The sequence below is a fragment of the Pseudophryne corroboree genome, chromosome 2 (assembly GCF_028390025.1).
Source record: "Pseudophryne corroboree isolate aPseCor3 chromosome 2, aPseCor3.hap2, whole genome shotgun sequence".
In the NCBI taxonomy this organism is placed as follows: domain Eukaryota; kingdom Metazoa; phylum Chordata; class Amphibia; order Anura; family Myobatrachidae; genus Pseudophryne; species Pseudophryne corroboree.
The window spans coordinates 937,048,329-937,061,064 of record NC_086445.1 but is presented as its reverse complement, the minus strand read 5'-3'; the positions used below and the strand labels follow the sequence as shown (position 1 = coordinate 937,061,064).

The 12,736-nt window shown below is 48.8% G+C and overlaps 1 protein-coding gene across 2 annotated transcripts in view; it reads left to right on the top strand.

Annotated features, from left to right (window-relative positions):
* The first annotated feature begins 207 nt into the window (after positions 1 to 207).
* The window catches only part of CRYBG3 (crystallin beta-gamma domain containing 3), a 343,220-nt gene continuing 330,691 nt past the window's right edge, over positions 208 to 12,736 (top strand). For both annotated transcript variants that reach the window (XM_063956283.1, XM_063956282.1), the window contains exon 1: positions 208 to 817. In XM_063956283.1, the coding sequence (XP_063812353.1) occupies positions 435 to 817 (383 nt within the window). In that variant the 5' untranslated portion in view covers positions 208 to 434. The remainder of the gene's footprint in view (positions 818 to 12,736) is intronic.

Genomic DNA, 12,736 nt, shown 5'->3' with positions numbered 1-12,736 from the left:
GTGTGTGTGTGTGTGTGTGTGTGTGTGTGTGTGTGTGTGTGTGTGTACGTGTGAATTGCAGGGCAGAGTGTGTTATACACATGATGTAAGCTAGCAGAGCTCCTTGCTGGGTAATATAACAACATTCCCCGGGCTCCCAGCTGAAGGGCTGCACCTCTCCTCCTCCTCCTCCCCCCGCATAGTAGGGGCAGGGCCCCGGACCGTGCTGCTGCTGCTAGTATAGAGCCTGTGTGTCGTCTCCCCGGCCGGTGCAGCAGCAGCAGCAGCAGCAGGTCACACACAGCGCAGCAGCAGCAGCAGGTTCTGTCTCTCCCTAGCATGCAGTGACCCCAGCAGCCAGTCCCCCTCTCTGCTACTAAACTTCCCAAACTTTCCCACCAGTTGGCAGAGGAACTCTACAGTCCGCATGTCCCTACTTTCCCCACTCCCAGGACATGGGCACCCGCAGGAGACCCGGCTGGCAGGATGAGCTGTCCAGGAGCTTCTCAAGGCTCTTCTCCCGGACCTCTTCCCAGGAGAAGGAGGAGGACTCAGGAGAGGAGCAGGAGAGAGGGGACAGGAGCTCGTCCCGACTTTTCTTCAGGAGCACATCACAGGAGAGGAAGGGAGGCAGTGACAGGACTGAGCTTTCAGAGGAGCCGGAGAGAGGTCAGAGCCCGTCCAGGCTCTTCAGGAGGACTTCTCAGGAGACCAATGTGTCAGGTAGGGGATCCAGAGAGGAGCCCAGCGGGTTGTCCAGGCTCTTCTCCAGGACATCATCTCAGGAGAAGGAGGAGGACAGTGGCAGTCCCAGGAGTGCAGGAGAGGACCGTAGCAGGTACTTTTATTATTCTTATCCTTATTTTTCGTTTTCTTATTAGTAGTGTTATATTATTTTCTTATTGTTTTTTATTATTATTATTATTATTATTATTATTATTATTGTTACAGTTTTACTGTTTATTATTGTTTTGCAGTGATGATATTTTATGTAAATTGTGTATACAGCAAATCACTGGAATATTAGGACTTGTTTGTTGTTTGCTAAGGATGGAAACTTATTGTTGGGCATAAACTTCAAGGCTTCACAGTCGGCCACACACACACACGCACAATACTACACACCTATTTTATGGTTTCTGAATGACGATTTTATGGTTTCTGAATGAGCACATATATTTTTGCGTGAGCCAGAGGTGGACGCAGCAACGATGTTGGCGCAGTTGATCGATTCTTTTCGTACTGTGCATGCATCACAGTTGCACCGAGCAAGTGCAGCGATTGATTAGCGATGGCAGTTGCGCTGATGTTTTTTTTCGCAAAGCGAATAGCAAGAAGTGACCATATGTGGGCTGTGAAGGGGGCTTCAAAAATGCAGGTGTGTCAAGTCCATTTCAGGGGCATTTCTGAGCTTGTAAAGTCGTACACAGTTGTAAAGGCTCCGGCGGGTTACTTGTTGTGACGGACATTTATAGCAACCTTGGGGATGGTCATATGATTGATGGTACGTCTTTGTACACAAGCGGCGGATCAGAGACGCTTTCAGGCGGCGTCTCTGTACAAATCCCCTTGGCAGCGTCATTAACATATTTCCGCAGATCCTCTGCGTGCAAAAACTCAGTTGCTAATTCAATTGCAAGCACCTCTGAATTAGTACCATTCATATTCTATTTATATGGCACAGCAGGGTTCCGTAACCCCATACATGCTGAATGGAACATAATAATATAGTATATAATTGGTTCACACACATTAAAGACAATAGTTTTATTTGGTCCTGGCACAAAATGAGTTATCTGAGATACGCAGTGTTACAGTGTTGATGTTGCACTTGAGCAATGCAGTTTGGAGACACTCCACTTCAATGTCCTTTCCTCTGAAAAAGTGTTACAGTGTAGAGCAGTGTTTTTCAACCACTGTGCCGTGGCACACTAATGTGCCCTGAGCAGTCTCCAGGTGTGCCGCCATAGAAGCACAGCCAGTCACGTCAGTGTTTTGCCGCTACTGAGGCCCTGGAAGGATCAATACTGGTGGGTTTAGTGGTTGCAGAGCCAATTCTAATTTTGGGCCCGGGCAGTGTTGGTCTCTTCTGGCTTTCTCAGATGTGGCTCAGGCGTTACCTATGGAGAAGCTGCGACATGACATCTTAGGACACGCACTGCACCATGCCATCACCATTATATTTGAATGTGCCTTGGCAATATTTAAATCTTGTTCAGTGTGGTGCCATTTGTTTTAAACGGTTGAAAATCTCTGGGGTGGACAGTGAGTTTGGCCTGCTGCATCTGATCATACCTGTCACATAGTATTGAGGACCCTTCCAAAGGAGCCCCATAATGTCCATTGGATGTATATCTGGCATGTTGTACTGAGAAAGTGACACATTTGGCATTGAGCACCTGCTTATTACAGCTGTAAGATGTTTGCCTTGGTGCTGTGTTTGCATGATTTTGGCTCCTCGCTGTGATAGACGTTGCAGTGGGGGAACTATTATTTTGAAAAAGGTATAGGTAAAAGGGGATACAGTTGTTATGTCGACACAGCTTAGATCGACAGTCATTAGGTCGGCATAGTCATTAGGTCAACATGTTCTAGGTCGACCCGAGTTTTAAAAAAAAAAAAATTTTTTTTTTTTATTTTCCCATAATTGACGATCCACGTTGACTTCGATTGGAACGGTAACCTGTGCCGAGCAAAGCAATAGCGGAGCAAGGCACCATTCGCTCGCCCATGTGAGGGGACATGGTGCACTAATTGGGGTTCCCCGTCACTTTACAAAGAAAATGACACAAAAAAAAAGGTTAAAAAAATCTCATGTCGACCTTTTCACCTGTCGACCTAGTACACGTCGACATAATGTCCATGTCGACCTTCAGTGGTCAACCTGACTGTCGACCTAAGTTGAGTCGACCCAACAACCCATACCCGGTAAAAGACTATGGGGGTCATTCCGAGTTGATCGCTCGCTAGCAGTTATTAGCAGCCGTGCAAACGCATTGTCGCCGCCCACGGGGGAGTGTATTTTCACTTTGCAAGAATGTGAACGCCTGTGCAGCAGAGCGCCTGCAAACACAGTTTGTGCAAAACAAGACCAACCCTGTAGTTACTTATCCTGTGCGATGATTGCTGCGACGAGTGACAAGTAATGATGTCAGATACCCGCACAGCAAACGCCCGGCCACGCCTGCGTTTCTCCAAACACTCCCAGAAAACGGTCAGTTGCCACCCATAAACGCCCTTTTTCTGTCAATCTCCTTGCGTCCGGCTGTGCGATTGGAATCGTCGCTAGAACCAGTGCAAAACCACAAAGGGCTTCGTACCTGTACAACGCGCGTGCGCATTGCGGTGCATACTCATGCGCAGATTAGTAATTTTTTTCACTGATCGCTACACAGCGAACAACGGCAGCTAGCGATCAACTCGGAATGACCCCCCATATCCATGGAAGTCAATTGTAATTCTACTAATTTCCAAAAGGATTTCCAGGCCAGGTGCTGTGGGGGGAGGGGTGTATCCACTGGAGGAGGTGCAGCTAAGCCCCATCGTTGTGTACAGTCCTGTGGTGCTTAGTGGTGGTGCACGCACAGAGGACATGGATGTGGCATTGCAGGAGTGTGTGATTGCACCTTCCCTGTACTCCCAGGAACCCACAGACAAATTATCATTGGTTAGTAAGTAAAACTCAACAGGCCAGCTGAGTGATACTCCGCTTCCCAAACTGCTGTATTTACCGCATCTATCTTCATAAATGGTGGAGGAACTTTTGTCGGAAGTGAAACCTGGGTAGTTTCTTTTGTGGGGTATACAGCGATCCATAACTACCCTTTCAACACTATTAAAGCCACTGGTAAAAATGGGGAGCACTGATCCCTAAGGTCATTATACTGGATGAAATTTTGGACTCTGACCATAAACACTTCTTACACTATTTCTCTATCGTCCTAGTGGATGCTGGGGTTCCTGAAAGGACCATGGGGAATAGCGGCTCCGCAGGAGACAGGGCACAAAAAGTAAAGCTTTTCCAGATCAGGTGGTGTGCACTGGCTCCTCCCCCTATGACCCTCCTCCAGACTCCAGTTAGATTTTTGTGCCCGGCCGAGAAGGGTGCAATTCTAGGTGGCTCTCATAAAGAGCTGCTTAGAGAAAGTTTAGCTTAGGTTTTTTATTTTACAGTGATTCCTGCTGGCAACAGGATCACTGCAACGAGGGACAGAGGGGAGAAGAAGTGAACTCACCTGCGTGCAGGATGGATTGGCTTCTTGGCTACTGGACATCAGCTCCAGAGGGACGATCACAGGTACAGCCTGGATGGTCACCGGAGCCGCGCCGCCGGCCCCCTTGCAGATGCTGAAGTAAGAAGAGGTCCAGAATCGGCGGCTGAAGACTCCTGCAGTCTTCTAAAGGTAGCGCACAGCACTGCAGCTGTGCGCCATTTTCCTCTCAGCACACTTCACACGCAGTCACTGAGGGTGCAGGGCGCTGGGGGGGGGGCGCCCTGGGAGGCAAATGTAAACCTATATAAAGGCTAAAAATACCTCACATATAGCCCCCAGAGGCTATATGGAGATATTTAACCCCTGCCTGTATTCACAAAATAGCGGGAGACGAGCCCGCCGAAAAAGGGGCGGGGCCTATCTCCTCAGCACACGGCGCCATTTCCTCTCACAGCTCCGCTGGTCAGGACGGCTCCCAGGTCTCTCCCCTGCACTGCACTACAGAAACAGGGTAAAACAGAGAGGGGGGGCAAATTTAATGGCAATATCTTGATATATATAAAGCAGCTATAAGGGAGCACTTATTATAAGGCTATCCCTGTCATATATAGCGCTTTTTGGTGTGTGCTGGCAGACTCTCCCTCTGTCTCCCCAAAGGGCTAGTGGGTCCTGTCTTCGTTTAGAGCATTCCCTGTGTGTCTGCTGTGTGTCGGTACGTGTGTGTCGACATGTATGAGGACGATATTGGTGTGGAGGCGGAGCAATTGCCAAATATGGGGATGTCACCTCCTAGGGGGTCGACACCAGAATGGATGCCTTTATTTATGGAATTACGGGATAGTGTCAACACGCTAAAGCAGTCGTTTGACGACATGAGGCGGCCGGACAATCAATTAGTGCCTGTCCAGGCGCCTCAAACACCGTCAGGGGCTGTAAAACGCCCTTTGCCTCAGTCGGTCGACACAGACCCAGACACAGGCACTGATTCCAGTGGTGACGAATCAACCGTATTTTCCAGTAGGGCCACACGTTATATGATTTTGGCAATGAAGGAGGCGTTACATTTAGCTGATACTACAGGTACCACTAAACAGGGTATTATGTGGGGTGTGAAAAAACTACCTATAGTTTTTCCTGAATCAGAAGAATTAAATGACGTGTGTGATGAAGCGTGGGTTGCCCCTGATAAAAAGCTGATAATTTCAAAGAAATTATTGGCATTATACCCTTTCCCGCCAGAGGTTAGGGAGCGCTGGGAAACACCTCCTAGGGTGGACAAGGCGCTAACACGCTTATCAAAACAAGTGGCGTTACCTTCTCCTGAGACGGCCGCACTTAAAGATCCATCAGATAGGAGGATGGAAAATATCCAAAAAAGTATATACACACATGCAGGTGTTATACTACGACCAGCTATAGCGACTGCCTGGATGTGCAGTGCTGGGGTAGTTTGGTCAGAGTCCCTGATTGAAAATATTGATACCCTGGACAGGGACAATATTTTACTGTCGTTAGAACAAATAAAGGATGCATTTCTTTATATGCGTGATGCACAGAGGGATATCTGCACACTGGCATCACGGGTAAGTGCTATGTCCATTTCGGCCAGAAGAGCTTTATGGACGCGACAGTGGACAGGCGATGCGGATTCAAAACGGCATATGGAAGTTTTGCCGTATAAAGGGGAGGAGTTATTTGGAGTCGGTCTATCAGATTTGGTGGCCACGGCTACAGCCGGGAAATCCACCTTTCTACCTCAAGTCACTCCCCAACAGAAAAAGGCACCGACTTTTCAACCGCAGCCCTTTCGTTCCTTTAAAAATAAGAGAGCAAAGGGCTATTCATATCTGCCACGAGGCAGAGGTCGAGGGAAGAAACAGCAACAGGCAGCTCCTTCCCAGGAACAGAAGCCCTCCCCGGCTTCTACAAAAGCCTCAGCATGACGCTGGGGCTTCTCAAGCGGACTCGGGGACGGTGGGAGGTCGTCTCAAAAATTACAGCGCGCAGTGGGCTCACTCGCAGGTAGATCCCTGGATCCTGCAGATAATATCTCAGGGGTACAGGTTGGAATTAGAGACAGATCCACCTCGCCGTTTCCTGAAGTCTGCTTTACCAACGTCCCCTTCCGAAAGGGAGACGGTTTTGGAAGCCATTCACAAGCTGTACTCTCAGCAGGTGATAGTCAAGGTACCTCTTCTACAACAAGGGAAGGGGTATTATTCCACTCTATTTGTGGTACCGAAGCCGGATGGCTCGGTAAGGCCTATTCTAAATCTGAAGTCCTTGAACCTGTACATAAAGAAGTTCAAGTTCAAGATGGAGTCACTCAGAGCAGTGATAGCGAACCTGGAAGAAGGGGACTTTATGGTATCCTTGGACATCAAGGATGCGTATCTCCACGTTCCAATTTACCCCTCACACCAGGGGTACCTCAGGTTCGTTGTACAAAACTGTCACTATCAGTTTCAGACGCTGCCGTTTGGTTTGTCCACGGCACCTCGGGTCTTTACAAAGGTAATGGCCGAGATGATGATTCTTCTTCGAAGAAAAGGCGTATTAATTATCCCATACTTGGACGATCTCCTAATAAGGGCAAGGTCCAGAGAACAGCTAGAGATGGGATTAGCAATATCTCAAGAGGTGCTAAAGCAGCACGGATGGATTCTGAATATTCCAAAATCCCAATTAATGCCGACAACTCGTCTGCTGTTCCTAGGGATGATTCTGGACACGGTTCAGAAAAAGGTTTTTCTTCCCGAGGAAAAAGCCAAGGAGTTATCCGACCTGGTCAGGAATCTCCTAAAACCAGGAAAGGTGTCTGTACATCAATGCACGCATCTTCAGATGCACCTGCGGATAACCCTGTCTCCAAGGACAAGGGTATCTCTTCTGTGGTGGTTGCAGAGGGCTCATCTATTGGAGGGCCGCAGATTCGGCATACAGGATTGGATCCTGGTGACCACGGACGCCAGCCTGAGAGGCTGGGGAGCAGTCACACAAGGAAGAAACTTCCAGGGAGTGTGGTCGAGCCTGGAAAAGTCTCTTCACATAAACATTCTGGAACTAAGAGCAATCTACAATGCTCTAAGCCAGGCGGAACCTCTGCTTCAAGGAAGACCGGTGTTGATCCAGTCGGACAACATCACGGCAGTCGCCCATGTAAACAGACAGGGCGGCACAAGAAGCAGGAGTGCAATGGCAGAAGCTGCCAGGATCCTTCGCTGGGCGGAGAATCACGTGATAGCACTGTCAGCAGTGTTCATCCCGGGAGTGGACAACTGGGAAGCAGACTTCCTCAGCAGACACGATCTTCACCCGGGAGAGTGGGGACTTCATCCAGAAGTTTTCCACATGCTAATAAACCGTTGGGAAAGACCAATGGTGGACATGATGGCGTCTCGCCTCAACAAAAAACTGGACAGGTATTGCGCCAGGTCAAGAGATCCGCAGGCAATAGCTGTGGACGCGCTGGTAACACCTTGGGTGTACCAGTCGGTGTATGTGTTTCCTCCTCTGCCTCTCATACCAAAGGTATTGAGAATCATACGGCAAAGCGGAGTAAGAACGATACTAGTGGCTCCGGATTGGCCAAGAAGGTCTTGGTACCCGGAACTTCAAGAGATGGTCACGGACGATCCGTGGCCTCTACCTCTAAGACAGGACCTGCTTCAGCAGGGACCGTGTCTATTCCAAGACTTACCGCGGCTGCGTTTGACGGCATGGCGGTTGAACGCCAGATCCTAAAAGGAAAAGGCATTCCAGAAGAAGTCATTCCTACCTTGATTAAGGCAAGAAAGGAAGTCACCGCGAAGCATTATCACCGCATTTGGCGGAAATATGTTGCGTGGTGCGAGGATCGGAGTGCTCCGACGGAGGAATTTCAACTGGGTCGTTTCCTACATTTCCTGCAATCAGGATTGTCTATGGGTCTCAAATTGGGATCTATTAAGGTTCAAATTTCGGCCCTGTCAATATTCTTCCAAAAAGAATTGGCCTCAGTTCCTGAGGTCCAGACTTTTGTCAAAGGAGTACTGCATATACAGCCTCCTGTGGTGCCTCCGGTGGCACCGTGGGATCTAAATGTAGTTTTAGATTTCCTCAAATCCCATTGGTTTGAACCACTAAAAAATGTGGATTTGAAATATCTCACATGGAAAGTGACTATGTTACTGGCCCTGGCGTCCGCCAGGAGAGTATCTGAACTGGCGGCTTTATCTTATAAAAGCCCTTATTTAATTTTCCATTCGGATAGGGCAGAGCTGCGGACGCGTCCGCATTTTCTCCCTAAGGTGGTATCAGCGTTTCACCTGAACCAGCCTATTGTAGTGCCTGCAGCTACAAGCGACTTGGAGGACTCCAAGTTGTTGGACGTTGTCAGAGCTTTAAAAATATACATTTCAAGGACGGCTGGAGTCAGAAAATCTGACTCGCTGTTTATACTGTATGCACCCAACAAGTTGGGTGCGCCTGCTTCTAAGCAGTCGATTGCTCGTTGGATTTGTAACACAATTCAACTTGCACATTCTGTGGCAGGCCTGCCACAGCCTAAATCTGTTAAGGCCCATTCCACAAGGAAGGTGGGCTCATCTTGGGCGGCTGCCCGAGGGGTCTCGGCATTACAACTCTGCCGAGCAGCTACGTGGTCAGGGGAGAACACGTTTGTAAAATTCTACAAATTTGATACCCTGGCAAAGGAGGACCTGGAGTTCTCTCATTCGGTGCTGCAGAGTCATCCGCACTCTCCCGCCCGTTTGGGAGCTTTGGTATAATCCCCATGGTCCTTTCAGGAACCCCAGCATCCACTAGGACGATAGAGAAAATAAGAATTTACTTACCGATAATTCTATTTCTCGGAGTCCGTAGTGGATGCTGGGCGCCCATCCCAAGTGCGGATTATCTGCAATACTTGTACATAGTTATTGTTAACTAATTCGGGTTATTGTTTAGGGAGCCATCTTTCAGAGGCTCTTCTGTTATCATACTGTTAACTGGGTTTAGATCACAAGTTGTACGGTGTGATTGGTGTGGCTGGTATGAGTCTTACCCGGGATTCAAAATCCTCCCTTATTGTGTACGCTCGTCCGGGCACAGTACCTAACTGGAGTCTGGAGGAGGGTCATAGGGGGAGGAGCCAGTGCACACCACCTGATCTAGAAAAGCTTTACTTTTTGTGCCCTGTCTCCTGCGGAGCCGCTATTCCCCATGGTCCTTTCAGGAACCCCAGCATCCACTACGGACTCCGAGAAATAGAATTATCGGTAAGTAAATTCTTATTTTTTGTTCTTTCAGTCTCTGATAAGTCTCCAGCAAGCACAGATACAGTCTATCAACAGCCTAATACATGTCATTGGAGCATGTCTCAAATACTCTCCCACTCCCCAGCTAGTAGAGCCGAGAGGGACTCTTGCCTGGGACCTAAGGGGTTGACAGATTGTTTACTCCTGTGGCAGATGCTTGAATGAGAAATGATCACAGATTGTTATAAAACTTCTGCACTATCGGCCAGAGCGAAGTTACCATTACACCCACGTGCTGGACTGTATTTGCTGCCATCAGTCTTATAGTAAGATGTCATACATTCCTCACACTTAAGTTATTGTGCTGTGTTCTACAAATCGCTGCTCAGATAAGCCAAACGCCCAATTTACCTTCCCTTTAAAAGACTCGTAACGATACACAGATCTGGGCAAGTTAAATACAGAGATCAATCTGTAAACTGAGATTTTAATTGCCACTGAGTAACACATAGCTGGAAGCAGGCTGAGCACTTGCAGAATGTTAGTACTGTGCCTTATCATTCCTAATCTAGGTCTTGTGTAACTTGTAACCGGACAACAAAAAGGAGAAGTTGCATTGTCATGAGGATGTTCTGAGTACACATAAAGAGACAGTAATTCATGAAACAAGTCTGAACACAGCATATAACGGCAGTGGGCATATCGGTGGTATCTAGGATTATGGAGAGAATTAATGGGCACCTGTAATTTAACACACAAATAAGGCAGTCATTATATGTGGGTAGTCATTGTGAACGACAAGGGCCTTCTTCAGGTTCATGCGGATCTGAGATGCAATCGCATTCCTCTTTTCTAGAGCCCAATGCGCACGTGCAGGGCCGCACTACGGATGGTGAGATGCAATGCGAAACCATCTACCTGATCAACATGCAGTGGCGGTTGGGGGCAGCAGCGGTGCCGGGGCTGTTTTTGGGGCAGCCGTGTGACGTCACACTGCGTCAGGAAACATGCCGGTGGCCCGACTGCCCTCACAACCAGGCTGCGGAGGCAGGGGGGCTTCCCTTATTCAGTGGTGCGATTGCAATTGAATTGCGATTGCATCACTGTCCGCCATTAGCATGCTGGGCGGCCTTTCCCCGTGCTGGGCGGCCTTGTCCTGTGCTGGGCGGCCTTGCCCTGTGCTGGGCGGCCTTGCCCCGTGCTGGGCGGCCTTTCCCTGTGCTGGGCGGCCTTGCCCTGTGCTGGGCGGCCTTTCCCCGTGCTGGGCGGCCTTTCCCTGTGCTGTGTTGGGCGGCCTTTCCCCGTGCTGGGCGGCCTTTCCCCGTGCTGGGCGGCCTTTCCCCATGCTGGGTGTCCGTTCCCTGTCCTGGGCGGCTTTTCCCCGTGCTGGGCGGCCCCCAGCATGCGACTGATAGCAGAACTGTGATTGCTGCTGAATATGGTCCTAAATCAGTATTCATGTGGCTGGATTAGTGACATAGCTATTGTGGTTATGGATCAATAGATCTACAATAAGAAGGTCTACAATCATTAGGTCGACATTATATGGTCAACATGGACCAAAGCTTGCCATGGTTATTAGGTCAGCATATGAAAAGTCGACACAGGAAAGGGTAGTCAGGTACAAATGGTTGACATGAAAAGTTGTTGACACAGGAAAAGGTCGACACTGCATTTTCTGTGTAGTTTTCACCGTCTGAGCACGTGGACTCCCAAATTAGTGTGCCGCGACCTTTTGTACCAGTCGACCTAATACATGAGAACCATGTGGTGTTGACCTTTTGACTGTCTATCGAGACAGTGTAGACCTTCTGTACCGCACCCATACTTGCTTTAGAAGTGAATAACATTGTGTTCTCTTTTCACTCTGTTCCGGGCATTATTCAAATTCAGTCGCAAGTGTAAATTAGAACCTATTTCTATCTGACCTTGTGGTTTTGTGCACTGTACGTGCATGCTTTTATGCTTTATGCGTCTGTTTTTTGTCTCAAGTCTGACAGGTAGTTTGTAGAGTATCCCAGGGAGGTAAAGAGTATTGTCTGTGGCTGGAATGTATGTGGAATTGCGGGAAGTCGGTGTGATTGCAACTACAGTGGGTGTGCAGTCACAACAAAAGTACAGTGAGGGCATGTAGTCTGCAGTTAAGACAAACATGGCCGCCGATAAGTCTGAAACACAGCCTCCTGAAGGGGTCTGACTTGTGCCACCTCTGGTGTTGGTGTAACGTTACTACTGATGATTGCAGAGCTGCTAATGATGATGACTGCATCCGATTGGTCGCAAATGTGAAAACACAACCAATTAGACTGACTGTGAATAGGTCACACAGATACAGCTTCTAAAAACTTTCAAATTGCGATTATATTTCAGTCAGAAAGTGAATTAAACATGCCGTTAGTTTCTAGTTCAAATTAAACTATTTACTATTAGATTATTTGTATCATAGTAAGTTTCTCTAATGTCCTAGGGGATACTGCGATGGTATTAGTACCATGAGGTATAGATCAGATCCATTGAAGCCTGGCACTTTAAGAAATCTTCAGTGTGTGCTGGCTCCTCCCCTCTATGCCCCTCCCACAGACTCAGTTTAGGAAAGTGTGCCCAAGGAGCTGGGTGCATTCTCTGGAGCTCTAGAGTGTTTTCTTCAGAAATTTGTTTTAGTTTGTTATTTTCAGACAGCACTGGCTGGCACCAGTCTGCCTGCGTCGTGGGACATAGGGGTAGGGGGACCAAACCAACCTCTTATAGGGTTAATGGTCCGGATTGCCGCTGACAGGACAAAGCTCCTGAGGTGCTGTTTCGCATACCCCCAGGGTGTGCACGCACCCCAACAGCATGCCGCCACCCCTAACAGATGCTGAAGACGCTGGTGCGGTGAGTACAGACACCGGGGCCCCGGTTAGCGGGTCCTCGGTGACAGTGGCGGCATAAGGGCACGGTGGGCATGCGGCTGCAGGTTGCGGTGCCCGCCTTTACTGACGCTGGTACAGAAAGGGGTTTTAACCCTGTTTCCTGTGTTTTGGGACACAAATGCCAGTATAATTCCACACAAGGGATCACGTGCCATTACGGGGGCGGGGCTTCCCGGAGAGCGGGACCAGCGGCTCAGAGGCGCCATTTCCTGCTGCCTTGGACTGCAGGCTGCACACAGGAAAGCGCTGCTCCTCCAGGGATCCTCCAAAAGTCACCTTGTACGGTACCAGGGGGATTTATTTCACTTTACTGTTTGTGTGGGTTTTGCTGTATCAGCATGTCTGGTAAAAAAAGCTGTGTGTCCCTCATGCAACACAAAGTTTTCCCCTTCTC